Source organism: Dasypus novemcinctus, chromosome X (genome assembly GCF_030445035.2).
Source record: "Dasypus novemcinctus isolate mDasNov1 chromosome X, mDasNov1.1.hap2, whole genome shotgun sequence".
In the NCBI taxonomy this organism is placed as follows: domain Eukaryota; kingdom Metazoa; phylum Chordata; class Mammalia; order Cingulata; family Dasypodidae; genus Dasypus; species Dasypus novemcinctus.
In genome coordinates this window covers 56,565,312-56,587,936 of record NC_080704.1, presented here as the reverse complement: position 1 = coordinate 56,587,936, position 22,625 = coordinate 56,565,312, and the positions used below count along the sequence as shown (strand labels likewise).

The following is a 22,625-nucleotide window of genomic DNA, read 5'->3' as shown; positions in this document are numbered from 1 at the left end:
GAAGATGAGCAGACACACAGAGCACACAGCAAATGGGCACAGAGAGCAGACAGTGACTGCAGACAGTGAGGAGGGGGGATAAATAACTTAAATCTTTAAAAAAAATTTACCTAGAAAAGAGGACTTGCAGATGTGATCAAATTAAGCATGCTGAGACAGAGCGATTATCCTGGGTTATCCTAGTGGGCCCAGTGTAGTCACAAGGGTCCTTAAGTGAGGGAGGCTGGACATTCAGAGTTAGGAAGGCAGTGTTAGGACACAAGTTGAGTCATGGAGGGAAGTGTGACGACAGAAATAGTCAGAGAAGGTGATGTGATGAGAAAAGCTGAGGACGAAGCACTCACTGCTGGCTTGGGAGACAGAGGCAAAGGCCACAAGCCAAGGACTGTGGCAGGCTGCCCCTAGAAACTGGAAGACACAAAGAAACAGATTGTCCCTGAGAGCCTCCAGAAGGAATGAGGCTCTGCCCACAACTTGAAATTAGCCCTGTAGGACCCATGTTCGGGCTTCTGACTTGCACAAGGGTACAGTAATCATTGTGTGTTTTACCACACTGCAGTACTGGTGGTTTGTTACAGCAGCAGTTGGAAATTAATACAGTAAACAGGTTATAATGTCTCAGTCCATTTGTCGGTGTACATGCCAGGATGTGAACTCCCTGATGTTTGTGAGTGTATGTCCAATGGAGGGAGGTCACTGATCTGTGTGTGGGTGTATGATCTGTGTGTAAGTATTATGACTGTGTGCAGTCTCTGTCCTGGCTGAGGGTATGTCTCCCCAATCGTGGAGTCTTTGAGCTGTTTGTAGGTAAGATGTCAGGATGTGAGGAATGCGATGCGTTTGTGTGCGCATGTCCCAGGGTGTGAGTCTTTGAGCTGACTTGGAGGTGTACATTGCAGTCTTTGTAGTTTTTGAGGTGGTTGTGGGTTATGTCTGGACCAGTAATTCTCATGTGCTTACTGCCATTGTCCCTGGTGTGAGGTTTCTGACTTGTTTGGTGGTATATTTAGCAGGAGGTAAGGTCTCTGGTCTGTGTAGGCATACATGTGTAGAGGTGAAGTTTCTAGGCTCTTTGTTGGTTTGAGTGCTCTGCTCTGCTGTGGGTCTGTGTCCCAGTACATAAGCTCTCTGATCTCTTTGTAGGAATATGTTTCAAGATGTCAGGTCTATGATCTGTTCCAGGGTGTTTTCCCTGGCATCTGAGATCTAGTCTTGCCTGCAGATAGATGATGCAGGGTTTGAGATCTCTGATCTGTTGGTGGGTTTGTGTCTCAGGTTGTGAACTCTTTGCTCTGCTTGTGGGTGTATGTCCCAGGGCGTGAGGTCTTTGATCTGGTCATGGGATCTGTGGTCTCTGATGTGTTTGTGGGTGTGTTCCCAGATGTGAGGTCTGTAATCTCTTCATTAGTGTATGTCCCAGGGTGAGAAGCCCATGATATGTTGGTGGGGTTTGCCTGATGTGAATTTTCTGATCTGATCATGAATGAATGAATCAGGGTGTGAGGTCTATGACCTCTTTGAGGGTGTGCACCCCAGGATGTTAATTCTCTGATCATATTCTGGTTCCATGAGCTAGGACGCGAGGTCTCTGATGTATTTGTGTATGGATATCAAGGGAGGAAGTTTCTGAGATCTTTGTGGTTTTATATCTCTTGGCATGAATCTTCTGATACATTTGTGGGTGTATGTTCCAGTTGACAAGTCTATAGTATATTTCTGGCTACATTTCTCAGCATGTGAGGGCTCTGACTTTTTGTGGGAGTACGTTGCAGGATTTGTGGTTTCTGATCTGATTGTGGATACATTTCAAGGTTTTGTGGGTTCTAATCTCTTTGCCGATATATGTCCCATAACATGAATTCCTTCAACTCTTTGTAGGTATATGACTGATGGTTTGAATCTCTGACCTCTTCACTGGTGAATAAACCAGGGTTGGAGGTCTCTGACTGTTGATGGTCTTTTCCAAGACTGTAAGTTCTATTGGTTTCTGAATGGGTGTACTGGGATGTGAGTCTCTGAGCTGTTTGTGGATACACATCCCAGGTGTGAGTCTTGGGTATGAGTTTTCTGAGTTCTTTGTGGGTGTATTTTCTAGGTTGTTAGATCATTTCTCTTTGGGGGCTATTGAGAGTCTTGCAAGCTGTCTGATTTCTTTGTAGGTATATATACCAGGACATGAGGTCTCTTACTCTTAAGGTGTATCTCCATAGGTTGTGAGGTTTGTGAGCTCTTTCTGGGTGTATGTCTCATGGGAAAAGGCCTGTGATCTGTTTGTGGGTTCCTGTGTCATAATCTGAGCTCTCTGGTGTCTTTGTGGGTATGTGTGCTAAGACGCCAGGTGACTGTCTTTATTCTGGGTGTATTTCCTAGCATGTGATGTCTTAAACTGTTTGTGGTTTCATGCTGCAGGATTTTTTTTAATCAAATTTTTTATTGTCTTTTTAAAAAAAGATACATAGATCACACAAAATGTTACATTAAAAATATAAGAGGTTCCCATATACCCCACTCCCCACCCCACTCCCACTCCTCCCACATAAATAACCTCTTTCATCAGTGTGGCACATTCTTTGCATTTGATGAGTACATTTTGGAGCACTGCTTCACCGCATGGATTATAGTTTACATTGTAGTTTACACTCTCCCCCAGTCCATTCAGTGGGTTATGGTAGGATATATAATGTCCTGCATCTGTGCCTGCAGTATCATTCAGGACAACTCCAAGTCCCGAAAATGCCCCTATATCATACCTCTTCTTCCCTCTCCCTGCTGTCAGCAACTCCCATGGCCACTGTCTCCACATCAGTGATACAATTTCTTCCATTGCTAGAGTCACAATAGTTCTATAGAAGAATACCAGTAAGTTCACCCTAATCCATATTTTATTCCTCCATCCTGCGGACCCTGGGATGGCGATATCCACTCCACCTCTAAATCAAGAGGGGGCTTAGATCCCACATGGCTGATGGATGCAATTCTCCTGCTTGCAGTTGTAGACTCTCTAGGTTCCCTGTGCAACAATCCCCCAAGTGCAAGGGCAAAGACCAGTGAAGAAGGATGGTCCAATGATGGGCTCTTAATACTGATGACTATGCTTATGAACCTGTATGGTTCCTAATCTCCTTATGAATATATATATATATATATATATATATATATATATATCCCTGTATGTTAGATCCTTAATCTTTGTGGGTGTCTGCATCCCAGAGAGTTAGCTCTGATATGCTTTTGTGGCTTAATTCCCTGGGTGTAAGGACTCTGAACAATCTTTGGTATATTTCCCAGAATGTGGGTCTCTCTGCTCTTTTGAAAATGTCTTAGTATCCTAAGCTGCTAAGACAAATCCCACGCAATGGGTTGGCTTAACAACAGGAATTTATTGGCTCACGGTTCAGAGGCTGGAAGACTTGCTTCCTCCCAGGGTTGGTACTGTTCTAGTGGGCTGGCAGTCCTTGGGTTCCTTGGCTTTCCTGTCACATGGCAATGTCCTCTTCTCTCTCTTCTGGGTTCCTGCTGACTTCCAGCTTCTGGCTCCTCCCATGGCTTTCTCTCTATAAAGCCTCCAATAAGAGGATTAAGACCCATCCTGATTCAGTTGGCCACATCTTAAAGAACATCTTCAATGGGTCCTATTTACAATAGGTTCACACCCACAGGAATGGGGTTAAGAATAAGGTGTTTTTTCCCTGGGACGCATAATTCAACCTACCACAATGTCCCAGGGTGAGAGGACTGTGATATCCTTGGAGTGGTAGGTCTCTGATACATGTTGCTTGACTTTTTGAAGGTACATATCTGTCCAAGGAGGTGAGGTCTTTACTTCTTTGTGCCTGTATATCTGTGTGTAGTCAGAGAGTGGCCCTCCAGAGATGTCCACATCCCAATCCCTGGGACCTGCGAATATGTTAATTTATGTGGCAAAAGTGACTTTGCAGATGTGATCAAATTAAGCATGCTGAGACGGAGAGATTATCCTGGGTTATCCTAGTGGGCCCAGTGTAATCACAAGGGTCCCTGTGTGAGGGAGGCTGGACGTTCAGAGTTAGGAAGACAGTGTTAGGACACAAGTCAAGTTATGGAGGGAAATGTGACAACAGAAGTAGAGTCAGGGAAGGTGACATGATGAGAAAAGCTGAGGATAGAGACAGTGAGTTTTGGAGATTGAAGCACTGCTGACTTGGGAGACAGAGGCAAAGGCCACAAGCCAAAGACTGGCATGCGGCCCATAGAAACTGGAAAGTGCAAAGAACAGATTGTCCCTGAGAGCCTCCAGAAGGAATGAAGCTCTGCCCACACTTGAAATTAGCCCTATAGGACCCATGGTCAGGCTTCTGGCTTGCACAAAGGTACAGTAATCATTGTGCATTGTTTTACCACACTGCAGTATTGGTGGTTTATTACAGCAGCAGTTGGAAACTAATACAGCAAACCAGGTTGTAATGTCCTCAGTCCAGTTGTTGGTGTACATGCCAGGACGTGAACTCCCTGAAGTGTTTGTGTGTCTGATGGAGGGAGCTTGCTGATCTATGAGCCAGGATGTATAGTCTCTGTCTTGGCTGAGGGTGAGTCTCCCGGAACATGTAGTCTGAGAGTTGTTTGTAGGTGAAGATGTCCGGATGTCAGGACTGGGATGCATTTGTGTGCGTATGTCCCAGGGTGAGTGTCTCTGGTCTGGCTTGGAGGTGTACACTGCAGTCTGCGTGGTTTTTGAGGTGGTCGTAGGTTATGTCTGGGCTGGTCAGTCTCGTGTGCTTGTTATTGTCCCTGGTGTGAGGTTTCTGACTTGTTTGGTGGTATATTTAGCCGGATGTAAGGTCTTTGGTCTGTGTAGGCATACATATGTAGAGGTAAAGTTTCTGGGCTCTTTGTTAGTTTGAGTGCTCTTCTCTGCTGTTGGGTCTGTGTCCCAGTACATAAGCTCTCTGATCTCTTTGTAGGGGTATGGCTTCAAGATGTCAGCTCTACAATCTGTTCCAGGGTGTCTTCCCTAGCATCAGAGGTCTCGGTCTTGCTTGTGGGAGTATGCTGCAGGATTTGAGATCTCTGTTTGTTTGACTTGGGTTGTGAAGTCTCTGATCTGTTTGTCCTTGCATGTTGCTACCTAGGAAGTCCCTGATGTTTTTGTAAGTGTATGTTCCAGGTTTGGATGTCCCTAAACTTTTTGTCAATTTTTATCCCAGGATGTAAACTTTCTGATTTGTTTATGGTATTTGTCCATTTGTGTAAAGTGTCTGATCTACTTCCTGTTGTTGGTCTCAAGATGTGAGGTCTGATCTGTTTCTATGTCCATGTGTAGGTTTTGAGGTCTCTGAGCTGCTCAGGATGTTCGTTTCAGAACATGAGATCTCTGTGGGTTTTGTGATGTTTACATGTGTGTATTTTCCAGAATGTGTCTCTTTTGTGTGTATGTGTGTGCACATGCGTGCGTGTGGATTTGCAGTGTGGGAGGACTCTGTTCTGTTTGGCAGTATATTTCCCTGAATCTCAGGTTTCTGATAAGTTTCTAGGTGTATGTCAGGATCTCTTACCTGTATTCTTGTGGGTATAGCCCCCGGATATGAGGTTCCTAATTTATTTGTTAGTACATGTTCCAGGATGTTAGATCTGTGGATGGTTTGTGGGTATGTGTTGCAGAATTTTGGCTTTGATCTATTTAAAAGTATATGTCTCTTTAAAAAAAAAGATAATTTTTTTAAAAAAGGGATATCTCAACATACCCCAAGCTTTTGGACAACTAGGGGGGAAAAAAGTGTATGTCCCAGCATGTGACGGTTCTGATGTGTTCATGAGCATATTTCCCAGCAGGTGAGATCTTTGAACATATTGCTGGTTTAGATCCCAGGATATGAGTTTGATTTCTTTGTGTGTGTAGATCCCAGGATGTGATATTTCTGATCTGGTCATGTGTGTTGTCAAATATTTGAGGTCTCTGATTTGTTCATTGCTATTGTTTCCAGGGTGTGAAATCCTAAACTAGTTATGGGTATGTACTTCAGGGTTTGTTATCTCTGAAGTGTTTGTGGGTGTATATTTCAGTATTTGAAGTCTCTAAATGTCTCTGTGGATGTATTTACCAGGATTTTTTTTTGGTGTGTTTACTAGAATGTGTAGCTTTCTGGTCTTTTCAATATATATCCTTGGGTGGGTGGTATCTGATCTGTTTGTGGGTATACATCCCATGGTGACTGATATTTGATCCCTTGTGGGAAACATGTCTTCAGATATGAGGTCTCTGTTGTGTGTATGGGTGTATGTCCTAAGATATGAGTTCTCTGACCTCTTTTTGGGCTTACATCCCAGGTGAGGTCTCTCATCTGGTTCTGCATGTATGTCCAGCTTATAATGTCTCTGATCTGTTTGCAAGCTTATTTTAGGTCAAGATATGGGTTTATGTTGTAGGATTTGAGGTCTCTGATCTGTGTGTGTGTTACCCAGCATGTGAGATCTCTGATTGGTTTCTAAGTGTATGTCCCAGGATTTGAATCTCTGACTTTTTGGGTATTTCCTGGGAAGTGAGGTCTCTGACCTGTTCGTGGGTATATTTCCCATTATGTGAGGTCCCTGATCTATTCTTTGGTTTATTTCTGGGGAAGTGTTTTGCTGTTGCCAGCATATGTCCCAGGTTGTAAGGCCTCTGATCTACTTGAGGGTCTATGTCCCAGGGTTTCAAGCCTCTTCTTTGTTTGTGGATGTATATCAAAATGCAGGGTCTCTGATCTGTTTGTGTATGTCCCAGGATGTGAGGTGTCTGATATTTTTATGTGTATATGTCCCAGGATAGAATGATGTATATGCCTGAATGTTATTTCTTTGAAATATTTGAGGGTGTGTGTCTCAGTTTATGCGATCTTTTAGTCTTCTTGTGTATGTCACACGATGTGAGTCTCCTTTCTTTTGGGGCAAGTAGTTCCTAGAACTTGAATTCTGTTTTTGCATCTGTGTGTCCCCAGATATGAGGTCTCTGATCTGTTTGGATGTCCTTGTAGTGGATGGATTCTCTGAGTTGTTTTAGGGTCTATACCCTAAGTCCCAGAAAGATTTCTGAATTCTGGATTTAAGGGCTCTGAGCTTTTTCTGATCTGCATTCCAGGAGGTGAGTTCACTGAGCTGTTTGGGTGACTGTGTCTTCATTGTGAGGTCTCTGTTTTGTCTGGAGATCTGTGTCCTTGGATGTGTAGCCCCTGAGCTCTCTTGGCTTTAGCATTCCTTGATTGGCTGAAATATATTTTCAGGTATGAAGTTTGTTCCTTATGGGAGGATTAGGGGCTTGTTTCCAGGGTCAAGGTCTCTGCACTTTTAATGGGTGCATATGCTAGCAAGTGGGCTTTTTGAGCGGTTTGGAGGTCTGTATTCAGTGTGTGAAATCTCTCAACTCTGTGGTGGTCTCTGAACTATTTAGCAGTCAGTCTTTTAGGGTATCTGAGCTGTTTGTGGGTCTGTGACCCTCGTATGAGGACTCTGATGTGTTTGGGTGTCTGTGCCCAGGGTGTCATCTCTCAAAACTGTTTTGTCCTAGGGTGTGATTTTTTTCTGGGTAATTTGGAGATATTTCCAGAGTTTGATGTCTTTTTACTGTTTGGAGGTCTTTCTTGCAGATCTCAAGGTGCTTGACCCTCTGTGTCCCAAAATGTGAGATCTTTGATCTTTGTATCCCTGAACTGTTGGTGTACATTTAAAAGGGCAAGATATTTCCTTTTGGGGAAGTCTCATTCCCAGGGTATGAGATCTGTCTTATTAAGGGTCTTTTTCCAGGGCCTGACATCTGAGCTGTTTGGGGTTCTATGGCCAGTTATGATGTCTCAGAGGTGTTTCAGGATCTGGCTCAGTATGTGAAAACTCTGAGCTATTTTTGGAAATCGTGTCCAATGTCTGAACAGGAATCTATGTCCAAGGTGTGAAGTCTTTGTGTTGTTAGGATCTGCATTCCAGTATAAGTGATTTCTGAGCTCTACTTCAGAGCTCAGAACAATACTTGATTGTTTTAGGGGTGAGAGATCTCTGAGCTGTTGGTGTTCTAAGGAGTGAGATTTCTGAACTGTTTATCCATCTCTGTTCCAATTTGTGAGTTTTCTGAGAAACAGACAGGTCTTTATCCTAGTTGTAGTCTCTGAGCTATGTGGGGGTCTGTAATTAGATCTTCAGTTCTCTGAACTCTTCAGGTGTGTGCCTTACAAAGTACACAGTCTCTGAAGTGTTTGATAGTCTTTTCTTAGGGTGTCATGACTGAACTGTTTAGGGGTCTGTCAGAAAATGTGAGGTCTCTAAGCTGCATGTAGATATGTTTCCCAAGGTATGAATTCTCTGAACAGTGTCTTTCCAAGCTGTGAGGTCTCTAAGCTCTTGGGATCTCTGAGTTTGTGGCACTATGTTCTAGGGAGTGAGGTCTCTAGAATGTTGTGTTGTTTTCCAGGGTTTGTCTGGGAGCTCTCTGGGAGCGTGTCCAAGATAGGAGTTTCTAAATCATTTCAGAGTTTGTGTTCCAAGTGTGCAGTCTCTGAGGTATTTGGTGGTCTGTGTCCAGGGTGTGAAATCTAAGCTGTTTGGAAGTTTGTCCCAGAATATGAGGCCTCTGAACAGTTTGGGTGTCAATGATCAGGGTGTGAGGGCTCTAAACAGGGTAGTGATGTCCTAGGGTTTGAAGTCTCTGAAACATTTGTTCATCTCTATCCCAAGAGAGAAGTTCTCTGATGTGTTTGGGGTCTGAATCCCAGTGTCTGAGGCAGTATCTGAGGTCTCTAGGCTGTACAGGATTCTGTTACCTGTGTATAAAGTCTATGAAATATTTGGATATGTGTCACATGAGGTCTTTGAGCAAAACAAAACAAAAGGTACTGGCTCACATTCAGGTTGAAGGATGATTAAAGTAAGTATATCTGAAATGTCATGTTTTTATTCTTTGCTTTTCCACCTTGGCACGTACAGATGCTCAATAAATATTTGCACAAAAAGCTTCCCCTAGCATGCACAAACCTTTTTAAAATTTGAGTGCAAGTAGGCGGGCTTTGGGTTCAGAGCTTTTAAGAGCCAGGAGGGTCCAGCTAGAATTTTATCACATATCCATATTTCCACTGTATTTAATTCTATAGTTATTTTTGTTTGCTTGTGGCAAATGCAGTGCTTTTTAAATTTAAGTATAAAATAAACATTTTAGATCAAGATGTTATGTAAATGATGGTACAAGTGGTATGCCACAGTGGCAGAAATTGTGACGAGTAGGCAGTGGCTGAGGTTTGAGGAACACATTCCTGGGCAGTTCCAGATCCCAGCTTCTTACCCCCCCCCCCTTCAGGGTCCTCAATACCCCACACCTTGGTTTTTTTCAATCAATAATTCATTTATTGATGCCCACTCCAGGCTGGATAGGGCCAAGGGGTATACAAGAGGAGAACCAGATTCAGTCCTTGCCTGAAGGTCAGTCTTGGGGTGGGAGAGAGGACAGACACACAGACACAGATCTGGCATTTGGTGGGAGAGCATACAGCCTCACGCAGGGGCAGCACTCTGGGTACAGGTAGTCACGGAAGGCTTCCTAGAGAAGGCCTCATGGGGGGCGCAAGGGGCAAGGCAGCCATCAAAACCTTCACCTTTTGTACATTTGCAGACAGGTAACTTTTGAGACCAGTGGACCCAGGGTGAGTGTGAAGGACTGGGGTCTGGGGCTAGCAGGCAGCAGCGGGTTTCCCTCCCACCTCACCATACCCTAGTTGGGTAAGCCATGCCCCCCACCCCCAATTCTTGGCCTATACTTCTTCACCTTGTACCAAACGGGTCCTTTCCTGGGATCCAACTCCATGATTTTCAAGGCTTCCCTGAGACAATCCACATGGACCAGGTGCTCTGCCTAGTGCCTGGCACCTGCTAAGCACTCCATCAATGCACATTATGGCCCTAAGTGCTATCTATGGCCTATCTAGGTCTGGGTTCCAGCTCCAAATAGTCTCAGCCATCATCACACCCCAAGGTCTGGGCTCCCAGCACCCTCAGAGCTCCCCCAAAGCCCTAGGGGCCTTCTCTGGACTCCCTGAAGGTAGAGCTTAGTCCCAGCCCCACCTAAAGGAACGGGAAAGTCTGGACTGCTGTCCTCTCCCTGGTCAGTGGGTCATGGACCTCCACTTCTCAGTCCAGTGGCATGTGGGTGGGTGTCTACTTCTCAGATGAGGCAGCCCTAAAGAAGAGATTCTACAGCTTCTAGGGCCAACACTTGCAGTCTTCACTGCGAGCACAGGCAGAAACCAGCTTCAGCTTCCCAGGGCCCTTTTATCACTAGAAAAAAAGATTCTGGTGCCAGAGAACAGTGGTCAGGAAACCAGCTTTGTGTGGAACCAGGAACTGTTCCTGGGCTCTGATGTCTATCTGCCCTGGGGTTGTTTCCATACCTTTGGGGCAGTAGGAAAGAGGCCTGCAACAGACCCCTCAAGCTCCAGGTAGAAACAGGTGCAAAAACAAATATTCTTCTATTCTGGAACTGGGCTGGGGCTCACCCCTTGATAGGCCATGAATCCCAACTGCAGAAAAGTCCTTATATAGAAAATTTATTTCTGAAGGTGGGCAGGGGTTTTTAAGTGCAGCCCACAGATGGGGCTGGGACAGGGAGAGGAGACTCCTAGAGTCAAGTCCTCACCGCAGCCCAGAGCATGGAGCATGTGGGGGTAGGTGGAGGCAGGCAGGAGGCCCTGGCAGTCACTCCTGTGACAGGAGGGCAGCGGTGGGTGGGTGGGCGGGTGGCATCAGGCCCCCATGGTCAGTCTGGCCTCAGACTTCTATGGGCTAGAAGAGGTACTTGCGGCATAATTCAGTCCCACACTTGCACTCAATACGGACCCGCTTCTTAGGGGAGCCGGGGAGCCCGGCCAGGCCAAAGTTGGAGTCCATGCGGGTGCTCTCCATGTCCACGGGGTCCACTGTGGAGTCATAGCCAGGACAGGTGGGAGGGAGGGAGGGTACTTGTTAGAAGGATTCCCGCTACCCTTTTCACCTGCGACCCATGGATCGATCTTGGGGGCTGGGAAGGAGTCTAGGATTTGGGTTAGGAGTGGGTTTTAGAGTGGGTGGTTTGGGGCTAGGGGCAGGGCTCAGCAACAGAAGGGTATCTTAGTGTTAGGAAAACAGCCAGAGGTTGTGGGGGGGACAGGGGGCTGTTGGGGAAAGCAAGGGAATCATTGTCAGGCAAGGGTCAGGTTGGAGGGCCAACCAGGCATCCAGAGGGCCATAACTCTCCTGCCAAAGATTCTCCCTTGAATGTCTCAGAGGCAGTTAGTTTACATGGAGAGGATTGGTTGGAGGCCACAGGGTTGTCCAGAGGCTTGGAATGAGGAAGGCCAAAGGGTGTCAGGAGTGGGGAGGGGTTGGGGGCCAGGGACATTCAGACAGAAGACTGGAGTTAGGAGGAACACCATAACTCTGAAGCCAAACATCTTCCCCCAGGAGCCTTTGAAGAAGCTGGTATGAGTGTCTCAAGGTTGGGGTCTAGGGGCTGGGAATGAGGGGGACTCCAAGGAGTGGGCCATGTTCCAGGACTCCAGGAGCCTTAGGAGTCAGGAAGAGCATCTTAATGCTCCAGCTAAAGAATTCCACTTGGTTCTCTGAGGTATTGGTGTGCCTTGGGGAGGGGTCCTTGTGCCCCACACCACTGCGTACCCCTGCCCCCAGTCCTTTGTCCTTCCTACCTTGCATGTTGTAATCAAAGGTGAGCTCCTCTCCTGCCCAAATGGTCCTTGTGGCAAAGAAAGCAATGCGGGGCAGCCTTTCATCAAGGTTGTCTATGAAGACATTGTATACCTGCAGGTTGGGGTCACACTGGACAAGAAAGAGCAGAAAGGTGAGGAGGGGCCCAGTCTGCTCGCTCCCAACCCACCTGCCCGCTTCCTGGGAATACCCACACTGTGGTTGACAAAGTGAGAGATGTTGCCATAATAGGCGGCATCCACAGTATACACATCCTCCACGTAGTCCAGGTCAAAGAGATAGGTGGCACCCTGGCGATCGTAGATCTGGCCCCGCCGTTCTGCTTCCTCTGAGGTAATGATCTGGGGAAAGAGCCATGGGCAGGGGGAGGAGAGGTTGTCCATAAAGGCTCAGGAAGGCCAGCTCAGCTCCTGTCCCCCAGCATCATCCCCCAGGGGAGAGAAGAACAAGTCAGCAGGGAGGCACCCCATGTGGTTAGCTCAAGGGGGCTGACAGACATGGGCACAGACAGGGGCAGCGATGCACAAGTCTGTCCGGCCTTTCAATGAACCCTACCCAGGGAGATGGGCCTTAGTTGCCCAGTTGCCCACCGACCCATTCCACAGCCCTCTGGATTAACCACAGGGTCAAGTTAGGGTAAAAACTAGAACTTCCTAGAACTCACCCAGAGCCTTCTGTGCCATTAGAGCAGAGCAAGAAGGACCCAGAGAGAGAGAGAGAAAATAAGTAAAAGACCAACTGAGAGAGACAGAGTGAGAAAGTGTCAGTATGTGATAGAGTGTGTATAAGAGACAGCAAGAGTGGGAGCTAGGTCTACAGTAAGAGTACAAACGAAGACCCAGAGCAAAAGAGAACATGCAAGAGACCCGTAGTGAGATAGAGTGAGAAAAACCCAGAGCAAGGGCAAGAAAGGACAAGACCCAGGGCATAACAGCAAGTTGAGAGGAGTGGCAGAGAGAAAGAGAGACCGAATGATCCAAGGCAAGGGAGTGTGAGCTAGGGCGAGACCCAGCACAAGAAAGTGAGACCCAGCACAAAAAAGCAAGAACCAGCACAGGGCAGCTCGGAGAATGAGGGGAGGAAAGATCTGGGAGGGTGGGAAAAGAGACTCTGAGTGATGGCGAGAGAAACTCAGTAAGAGAGAAGTGGAGGCAGAGTTAGAAACTGACAGAATCTTCGTATACCAGACCCAGGTCCAGAGAAAAGGCCATGGCCCCCTGACACAGTCTAAGGCCAAGACCCCTGCAAGAGTGAGATCCTCTAGAGAGGCTGACGCCCAAGATGTCAAGACAGACCATGAGACAGTGCGAGTGACCAGGAATCAAGGAAATGAGAAAGGGTGTGGGTGAGAGAACCCCATCCTCTGCTCTGAGGCTGTACAGTACCAACAATTAAAATTTAAGACAGTAGTGGCCATCTTCTCCCAGAACTCCTCATCCCCAGCTGGGTCCCTGTCCATCCCAGAAAACATGAAACCGCAGCACTGGCCTGGCTCCAACCTGTCCCTGCCTCCCAAATGCTTTTGATGGATCCCTGACACCCCCTCCCCCCATGTTTCTTCTCCAGTCCTCATGTCCCCTCATTCCCCTGGGGCCAACAAGTACAGCCTTTCTAAGCGTAACCAGTCCTGCCCTTCTCTGCATGAGGGTCCCGCTAGACCTGAGACTGCTCTTGCTTCAACTGAGGGTGGCCCAAGACCAGGGCAGCTCAATTTCTTCTCTCCTGGTGTTCCTACCACCTCTCTACCCAATCCTTAGAGACAAACACCAGAAGAGTACACAGCACACAGGAGACAATTAATAAATGCTATTTATTTTTATTCTGCATTCTAGCCCAGCATCCTATCCTCTGTACAACTGGTGGCTGTCCTACAGGCAACTCAAACACTCTTCCTCCCCTTCCCTTTCCCTTTCCCTTTGCCAGAGACCAACTGTCAACTGACACTTTACGTGTACTAGACCCAAACCCAAGACCTGCCCTGGACTCCTTTCTTGTCCATCCAGTAACAATATTCTGCCTGCTCTCAAATCTGTCCCTTTCCAGTCTTGAGCACCCTCTGTTTTCTTTAGCCAGGATGGCCACACTAGTGTGCTCACTATCTCCTCCCTGCCTCTTACACCATCACCTCCAGCCTATGCTCCATGCCAGATGCTGATCAACAGTGTCTTTATAAAACCAAGAATCTGTCCCTTGGGCCACACTGCTTACTGCGCCATATTCCAGCTCCATTCCTGGCCTCTCCAGACCCCACATTTTTCTTTGTTCATTTGTTCCTCCATTCCTGTGCCTGGCCCCAGCCCTCAGGGGTCACAGCTTGGTAGGGAGACACAGGGACCAGGCCTGGCTCCAGTCCTCAAGGGTCAGAGTCTGGTGACAGAGACAGACCTATTGTGCAAGTTGTAGATAAGGAAACTCAGGCCGTAGCTATCAAGGAGAATTGGAAATAGAGAGACATCATCTAAAGCAAACTGTGGATCATAATAACAGAGGCCACAAAAGCATTTCAAGGAGTACTATGTCAAGGTCATCTGGCAGGAATGCCCCCTCCCTCCTCCTGAGGTCATGTACTCTTCCTTGTAGCATCAGCTCAAACAGATGTTATTGCTCTGTGCAGCCTTCCTGAACCCCCCCCCCCATCCCTGCCCCACTCCAGAAGCTGACCACCTCTCTAATTAAGTCAGCCTCTAATGGGATCAGGAGCATACTGGTAGAGTATGAGACATCTTTATAGTTTGGGCTCCTCTCCAACCCAGAGGGAATGCTCCACACATCCCTCCCCATCTGCATCTTCTTGTCTGTTCTGCCCCTACCTGCTCTCCAGGTCTCATCAGGAATGAGTCATGCTGCATGCCCTCCAGGGCACAAACGGTTCCTTCTTGCTGTCTCCTTTTCAGCCCCACTCTGAAATAGTTGGCTCACCCTGAAAACTCAGGAACAAAGTCCCCGTCCCTGCTCCCCAGGAGCTCTCTAGAGTCACTGGGGAAGATTGATGGGATAGAACCATGCAGCCAGGAAAAGGGGCTGAAGGAAACACCAACCAGGTTGTTGCTCTGCCCCTCTCATGTTCTCTGTCCAGTTCCTCAGAAAAAAAGTCCACCAGGCCTAGCAGAGCAGCAGTTTTACACACCTGGGCCATTATTTCTTACTCACTTAACTAAGCTCTATGACTCTGAGCGAGGTACTACACTTCTCTGGGCCTCAGCTTTCCCATCTATAGAATGGGGATGACTGCCACTAATCCCAACCTGACAGGCGCTGTTGTAAAGATTCAATGAGATCATGGGTGTGAAAGGTTTTTTTCTGGTATTTTGTTTTTTCCAACTCTGGACACTAATTAGTGTTAGGAGAGGTTATGAGAACTTTATCTTGTTGAAACCTGAAGTGCACTTGTGTTTCCTCTGCCCTTTACAAAGAAAGGAAAAACTGCTAGTTAGATGCACCATTTTATTCAATTAATTAAATAAGATGCACCTTAATTTCAGAGATGTTGAAATAGGAAGATAATGCATGTTTCAGAGTCAATAGGAAATGGAAAAATTGTTCTCTTCCAGGTGAAAGTGTGAATATTCTGTGGGAATAGTTGTCCTTAATTGGAAAGGCACAAAAGAGAGAAAGGGCAGCTCAGGGGAAAGGTATGAAAATGTACATCATGTCCAGATTTTAGCAGATAGCTTGGTGTACATGTGTGATGTACATGCCCCAACTAACACCTCCAGGAGGATCTGGGAGAGTACCACATAATCCAGTAAATTAATATTTCTGCAATGCAACTTGCGAATATTCACACCAAGGGGGGTAAAAGGCTAGAGAAGGGCCATATCGGGTCAGGTTGGGTTTTGTAGTCATAGGGGTTACACACAAGCTTTGGGGTTTCAGAGTATTTTGGGTGTTCCGAATTTTGAACTGTAACGGCTAACATTTACTGAGGGCTTATGGTGTACTGAACACATGAATGGTGTTCAGTACACCATAAACAGGGAATCACCTGTTTAACTCTTATAGTCAGTGCATACGGTGGGTGCTTTTATTGTGCTCAATTTGGCAGATGAGGAACCTGGGACCCAGAAGGGTTCAATAACTGCTGGTAAGCGGTGGAGCTGGGATTCAAACACAGGCAGTCTGGCTCCAGGGTCGACACCCCTAACCACTTTACTATGCTGCTTCTTCAGAGGGAGAACACAGGAAGATGAGTTTGGCTCTAGGAGTGTTTGGGAGCCTATGACCCGCAAGTCAGAGGGTGCCGAAGTCACTGAACATGGAAGGAGGGAGGCCAAGAAATGGTTCAGAGAGGATGTGTAGAGTAAGAAGTGTTAGGAAAAGGATTGAGAGAGTCCCTGGAAGTTCTGGTGTTTACAGGGTAGAGGAGAAAGTCACTAAAGAAGAGCAACCAGAAAAGCATCAGGACCAGGGGATGTGAGGCTGCTCGTGGGATGGAAACTCTCTCCTCCTCAACTGTCAGGAACCTCTATATTGTAGACAAGTGTTCCTCCACACCATCAGTACGGCAAGGGTGCAGACATTTCCTCCTCTGGGCTTCCTCTAGGACTGCCAGGGTCCTGTGGAGTCTGGGCACCCCTTCCTCCAAACTGTCAGGGTGCTCTGGGACAAGGATACGTCTTCCTTTAGACTGACAATGTCCCTCTGGGGTGTTGACATCTCCTCCAGACCTTTAGGGTCCCTCTGAGGCTTAGATCCCTCCTCCAGAGTATCAGGACACTGAGGGTGTGGACACTTCCTCCAGACTGTCAGGGTTCTCCTGGGTGTAGACCCGATATCCTTCAGACTGTCAAGAGCTCTCTGGGTGTGAGGACACTTCTCCTTCCTGTTAGGGCACTTCCTAATTCAGATCGGTGGGGTCCTCTGGAGTGTGGAAAGCAGCTGACTCTCTTCCAGATTCTCAGGCTCCCATGTGGTAAGGACACCTCTTCCTCCAGCTTGTCAAGATCCCTCCTCCTCTAGATTGTCAGGAACCCTGTGGGGTGTGGGCACCCCTCCTTCCCCCAGGCTGTCAGCGTCCTCCAGTGGGTGGATATTTCCTCCACCAGACCATCAGGCTTAGCAAGGGTGTGGCCATCTCCTCATGCTGACTGTCGGGGTCCTCTGGAGTGTAGACTGCTTGGCCTCTAGATTGTTTCTGTCCCTCAAGGGGCTGACCCTGCCATTTCTGAGGGGGACCCTCTCCTCCTTTAGAGCAGTTTCTGTCGCTGTCCAACCATATCACACCCCTAAGGGACCTATGTAAATATACGGAGGTATATTGGGTTTCACCATGACAGGGCACACACATGGATTTAATGGGCAGGGTCCAGGGAAGCTCAAAGTCCCCCAGTACATGGGATGGCTCAAATTTTCCCACCCCCAAATGCCCACCACGTCCCACCCCATGTTGAGAAATACAACTTTAGAAAGTGACATTTTCTGTTGCAGACTCGTGCAATATCATTCACCCACACCCCTTTGGTTTTCCACCTAGGCACATAGCTAAAGCATACTTCCCAGCCTCCCTTGCACTTAGGTAAGGATGAATGACTTGGGTCCAGCTAATGGAGTGTGGGCAGAAGTGATAGGCACTGCCCCAGGTCTGACCCATTTACAACCTCCCCTCCCATCCTCCACACTCTTCCCCATTTGCCAGGCAAAGCTGAGGCACAGCAAAGGCACAAGAGGAAAGGAGCCTAGGTCCCCAAGTCATTGTGTGAAAGGACACCCACCCAGATATCTCCACTGGACACAATTACATGAGCATGAAAAGCCACTAAGATTTGGGGGTTGTTTATGACAGCAGCCAGCCTGCCCTAATAATCCCTGCCTTTCCTCAGGGCCCTGAAAGTCGTGTGAAGGTGTTCGACCCCTGTCCAGGGCATGTTATATCCTACCACAGACTGTTAGTGCTCTTTTTGTGCAATTACTAAAAGGTGGTCCTTTCAGACAGGCAATGGTGAGAAGATAGCACCTTTGTGGAATTAGAAAAGGAAGTGCCTTTTTAGGTGATGCAGCTCTATGCCAGACCACATGCCAGACCAAAGGCCATGCTGCCTGGATTTCAGCTTCCCCCTTTTCCTTTGCTAAGTACCCCTTATAAAGTCAGTTCAGTCTAGAAGCATTTCTGTGTTTTGTTTTGTCTTTTTAAACTACCAGCATGGCTGCCCTGGTGTGGACCAGCTTGGAATGCTAGCCCCTGCCAGGATGTCCCTATCATACTTTGATTAAAACCCCCAAACCTTCCAACCAGAGAAAGCAGGGAAGTGTGAGGCATACATGGAGGAGAGCTGGGCACACATAGTGGGGACACATGTTGGGAAGAGCGGCACACACACGCACTGTCCCATCTCCCTACCTCTCCCACGTACTCCATCACGAAGCTGTTCTTGCGGATCTTCTCCAGCGTGCGGACACCCCAGCCACGCCCATCGTCGGTGCGGAAGATGCAGAGGTCATAGCGGATGCCCTTCTGAACCACACGATTGGGGCAGTCATAGCCACAGCGGCAGCGTGAGTTGCACTCGTAGATGGGCAGCCCAGCTCGCAGCCGCACCTGGCCCCGGTCATTGTAGGCAAACTTGTGCAGTGAGGCCCCCGGGCAGCAGCCTCCAGCAGGTGCCCACAGACAGTCCTGGCACTCACAGCCCACAGCCACCTGGTTGAGTGTGATACCCTCACCAACCCGGTACTCGTTGATATACACAAAGGCCCGCGGTGGCCCGTCCAGATCCACCTCGTTCTCCACAGTGATGCGCCCCAGGTGGCTACGCTTGGCGTTGAGCTCCTGCTCCCACCGCCGCAGGGCCCGCCTCTGCTTGGCCTTCTGCACCAGGTAGTTGGCCAGGCTTGGGTCCAGGTGCCGGGGTGGCTTTGATCGGTGATGCCGCCGGAGCAGCTCCCTTTCTAAGTCCTTGTGGAACTGCTTGAGGATACGCACACACTTGAGGTTCTGTCGTGGCTCCCAGGTACTCTCGGAATCTGGGTATCCACGCCATTTTACCAGGTAATACTCCTGTTCCTGGGGGGAGGGGGGTGCAGGGGGCGGGAGCACCATAAGTGGCAAGGCTCTTGGGCCCACCCTCATGGGGTTTCCACCCCAAAGCCGATGGATAATGCTCATCCCCCCCCAAAACCTTTCTGGAATGACCCCATGCATGGGCTCTGCAGTGAAGGTTACTAGGTTCAAATGCGGCCCTCCCACTGATTATCTGTCCAAATTACAACTTTTAATTTAACCTCCCAGTCCTACTCCGTCTCCTCCATCTCAGTAAACATCAGCACCATTGTTCCAGCTATTCAGTCCCAAACTCTTGGGATTTCATCCTTGATTCCTCTTTTTCTCACAGTCCCCACTTCACCCTCAGCAAATCCTGTCATCCCTACCTTCAAAATACATCCAGAATCCAACAAATCAAACCCTCATCACTGCACCACCATCACCACTTGCCTGGACTGCAGCAGCAGCCTCCTCACTGCTCCCCCGTTTCCTCCCTAGCGCCCTGCTCTGTTCTCCACACAGCAGCCAGAAGGATCCTTCATTGCAAAGAACGGACAAATCCTGAATCTGCCACTTCTCAGCTGTGTGACCTTAGGCAAGCTATTTAACTTTACTGGACCTCAGTCTCCTCATCTTTAAATAAGAAAAGTCATAGCTAACCTTTTTCTAGCATTCATTATGTAGCAGGTACTGTTCTCAGAAATTCACATTTATCATTAGCTAATTTAATCCTCACAACCCGACATGAGGTAGATACTATTACCATCATCCCCATTTTACAGATGAGGAAAATGAAGTACAGAGAGTTTGGGTAGGTAAACCGGAGTCATGCAGCCAGGATTTGAACCCAAGCAGGCTAGCTCCAGTCTGTTGTATCCTACTGTTACCTCCTCTGGCAACAATAACACTTTCCATGCCACAGTGTTGCCAAGGGGATTAAATGAGTATCTGAGCGGAAGTGCCTGGCACACTGAAAGTGCTCCATAAATGTTAGCTATCTTCATCTCTACTCCTGGGCACAGCATCTAAGAAGTATTCTCAATCTTTGCAGTTTGGTTTGTCTTCCAAGGGAGGTGGGAAGACAGACTTACTTGGGGAATCCATTCTGGCCCCTGGCCCCTCAGAAAGCAACTTAGTTTCCCCACCTGTAAAATGGGAATCATAAGAAGGCCTAGTCGTCCTGTTTTTCAGGATCAGAGGAGAAAATTCTCTTGGGAGACAGATCCAAGCAGTAGGAGACAAGAAGGCAGAAAGCCAGCTTCCTTGAGACACCCACCCCAGGGCTATGGTCACCCCCAGACTCACGCGGATCTTCTTGTAATCGCACAGGTACTCGACTTCAAAATCATAAAGGTTCCTCTTAGAGACACCGAGGGCAGGGCAGGAGAGTTTGGCTAGGCGGCATAGGTCCTGCAGCTGATTCCAAGAAGATTTGCAACACACACTGCAGCCTGGAACAAGGGGGCAGGAAAGAACTATTACTCCGTAGCCTGGCCAGGTTAGGGGTGAAAGGGGACTTCCAAGTCCTCTCTGGGACTTACCAACTACTGCCTCATAGTCTGCTGAATTTAATCCACAGGTCTTCCCCAGTGCTGGAACCTTTCTACAACCGAAATGTGCCATTTCCTTGAATCCCAAGGCTCACCGTCTAAGGCTACCCCCGGAGCAGCAGTCCTCAAAGTGGGGTTTGCTGCACGGATTGTCCTAAAGGTAACTATTCCCAGAACTTCAAACACCCTCTCTACTATTTCCTGAAACTGCCTGCAAACCTGCCTTGGGCTCAAGATCTGATCACCCTTCTCCCCACAAGGCAAAAGAAAGAGAATAACTCCCTCTATCTCAGTAGGGTCTATTGCCCGAGGGGAGGTAGGATTAAGCAAGATACCAAACAAAGGCGTAACTGGAAAGACTGGTCCACATCCCTATCTGAAACTCCTGTTTTGGACTGCAAATTTGGGGCAGATTATACAATTGTAGCTCTAAGCATGTACCATATATCACCTAATACCCCCACCATGGTCAAGGCCATCAAACCATAATCAAACATTAATATTTCTGCAGCAAAAGTATGAATTTTCACATTAAATGGGAGAAATAAAGATGTAAAACAGCAGCATTGAACAGTCCCACCTTATAGTATAGTTTTGCTACTGAATGGTGTCAAACATAAGAAAAGTGTTTCTGTTTTCAGGGCTTTTTAGATTTCACAATTATGAGTAAGAGATTGTGGAATGGTATTCAGTTACTGGAAGCTTCCTTGAAGCTTTAGGTCTAGATGCCTTAAACACACTGCATTTTTCCCCCACACTGCTTTTTTTAAATTTTTAAATTTCTTATCCACGTTTCTGTAAAGGGTGAAGTTCCCTCAAAGGGCAATGTTCTGAAATCAGGAACAGGCAAAGCAGTATAGGTTAGTGACAACAACTTTAAAAAACATAACCTGGAATGGTTTCTAAGGCTACCCAAAATTTTCAGGATACATAGATTAAAAAAAAAAAAGCTTTCTGACTTGACTATTTTTTTTTTTTAGTTCTTAAATAATGTGTTTAGAAGCCATTTTGACAATTCATTTCACAAAACACTTATTCCAAGTGTAGTCCATCCCTATCCTATTTCATCTTTTAAAAATACTCTATATGTCTTACCTTCCATTACAAAAATCAAACTTATTTAAACTTGCAATGAAATACACTCTCGATATCAACCTAAAACTGTACAAGAGCTTTTTGAAATTACTGAAATTATTTCATGTGCATTTGCCCCTCTCTACTCAGGCAGACCCAGACAATTCAATTCCATATGTCCCTTCCAGACTCTGGGCCTATGCCCACATTTGCCTCTCCCTTCCAAACCCCTTAACTTGCATTTGAAACCCCCCCCTAAAGTGGTCCCAACTAATATCTCCAGCTGCTCACTCAAGCATACACCTTGCAGGGACCACAGTTGGACTCTCCTATCCCCCTAGAGGTCCCCCTCACGCTGGTAAGATCCTCCATCCTCCCCACAGCTTTCATAAGAGGACCATCCCCCCCTCCCCCGCAATACTAAGAACGTCACCCCTCTTTCCCTGCACGGCGTGGAGTCCAGCTTTCCTATTAGGGAAGACCCCTTCTCCTCATTCAGGGGGAATCCTCTCTATTCCCAAAAGCCTTCCCCCGTACGCCGAGAGGAGACACCCTCCCCCTGATGAGTCCCTTGTCCCCCCACTTTGAGGGGATCCCCTTCCCTGCCTTCCCTTTCCGGCGTCTCGCGTGGACACCAAGCGGGTAACGGTCACCGGCGGCCGATTTTCCCGCGCGCGGGCGCGGCCTCCCCAAACAACCTCCTGCGCGTAGGCGCTCGGCTCCCGTCGCGGTCTAGGGCGCGCGCCACCACCTCTCCCCAGTCCTGCGACCCCCTGAGCCCCGAGCTCGCTGCGATCCGAGGCACGCGCCCCCTTCCATCAGCCCCGCCCAGCCCCGCGCACCAGGCCCGCGCTCCCTGAGTCCCATCCTGTCCGTGCTAGGCTCCCGGCTCCGGGCTCCACGGCCTCGGACCGCGGGGCCCCGACCCGCCTCGCCCCTGCTCCGGCCCACCCTGGCCCGACCAGCGGGCCCGCTCCGCTGCCGCCACCGCTTCACCTTTTAAATTTTCCGCCATCTTTCCCCACGGCTAACGACATTCGGGCCTAGCCGGCCTCGCGAGAAGAGAGCTCGCGCGGGCGTGGCCCGCAACGGGCAGCCTATTGGCCGCGCCGCGCCACGAGCGGTGGCGGCTCAGACCAACCGGCGAGTCGTGACCGGACCCCTCCTTGTCACCCCTCCGGGTCCCGAAGGCGGTCTCGCCGCTGGCGCTTTCCCAGAGTGCGTCTGGGTAGCGGCGGCGGCGGCTACGGTGGCGGCGGCGACTGCAGCTGAGGTTGCCGGAGTACGCCGCTGTATGTGTCACGCTGCTGGCCAATCACGTTGTCAGCCTGTCA

At 48.3% G+C, this 22,625-nt stretch overlaps 1 protein-coding gene and 1 long non-coding RNA gene across 14 annotated transcripts in view; one reads left to right on the top strand and one right to left on the bottom strand.

Annotated features, from left to right (window-relative positions):
- The window catches only part of LOC105746741 (uncharacterized), a 103,108-nt gene that overhangs the window by 17,977 nt on the left and 62,506 nt on the right, over nt 1-22,625 (top strand). For all 10 annotated transcript variants that reach the window (XR_011647876.1, XR_009184409.1, XR_009184406.2 and 7 more), the window contains exon 4: nt 20,247-20,377. This is a non-coding gene — a long non-coding RNA (uncharacterized lncRNA). The remainder of the gene's footprint in view (nt 1-20,246; nt 20,378-22,625) is intronic.
- On the bottom strand, nt 2,523-22,584 carry SUV39H1 (SUV39H1 histone lysine methyltransferase). 4 transcript variants are annotated; one of them, XM_058291625.2, is made up of 6 exons: nt 20,209-20,290; nt 19,973-20,118; nt 18,026-18,688; nt 11,883-12,029; nt 11,670-11,799; nt 2,523-3,897 (listed from the first exon to the last, which is right to left on the bottom strand). In XM_058291625.2, the coding sequence occupies exons 1-6, from the start codon at nt 20,288-20,290 to the stop codon at nt 3,704-3,706; spliced, it is 1,362 nt and encodes a 453-aa protein (XP_058147608.1). In that variant the 3' UTR covers nt 2,523-3,703. The 4 variants fall into 4 exon arrangements, with proteins under 4 accessions (XP_058147608.1, XP_058147611.1, XP_058147612.1 ...); XM_058291628.2 differs by lacking the exon at nt 20,209-20,290 and adding an exon at nt 22,288-22,563 and having other exon boundaries at nt 2,524-3,897; XM_058291629.2 differs by lacking the exons at nt 2,523-3,897; nt 20,209-20,290 and adding exons at nt 9,317-10,904; nt 22,288-22,584.

Excerpts from the sequence above, each read along its gene's own strand:
- SUV39H1 (XM_058291625.2), bottom strand. The coding sequence starts at position 20,290 with ATGGCACATTTCGGTTGTAGAAAGGTTCCAGCACTGGGGAAGACCTGT. Across the intron at positions 20,119-20,208 it reads AGACTATGAGGCAGTAGTTG|GCTGCAGTGTGTGTTGCAAA; the intron begins GTAAGTCCCAGA and ends CCCTTGTTCCAG. Across the intron at positions 11,800-11,882 it reads CTCACTTTGTCAACCACAGT|TGTGACCCCAACCTGCAGGT; the intron begins GTGGGTATTCCC and ends TTTCTTGTCCAG.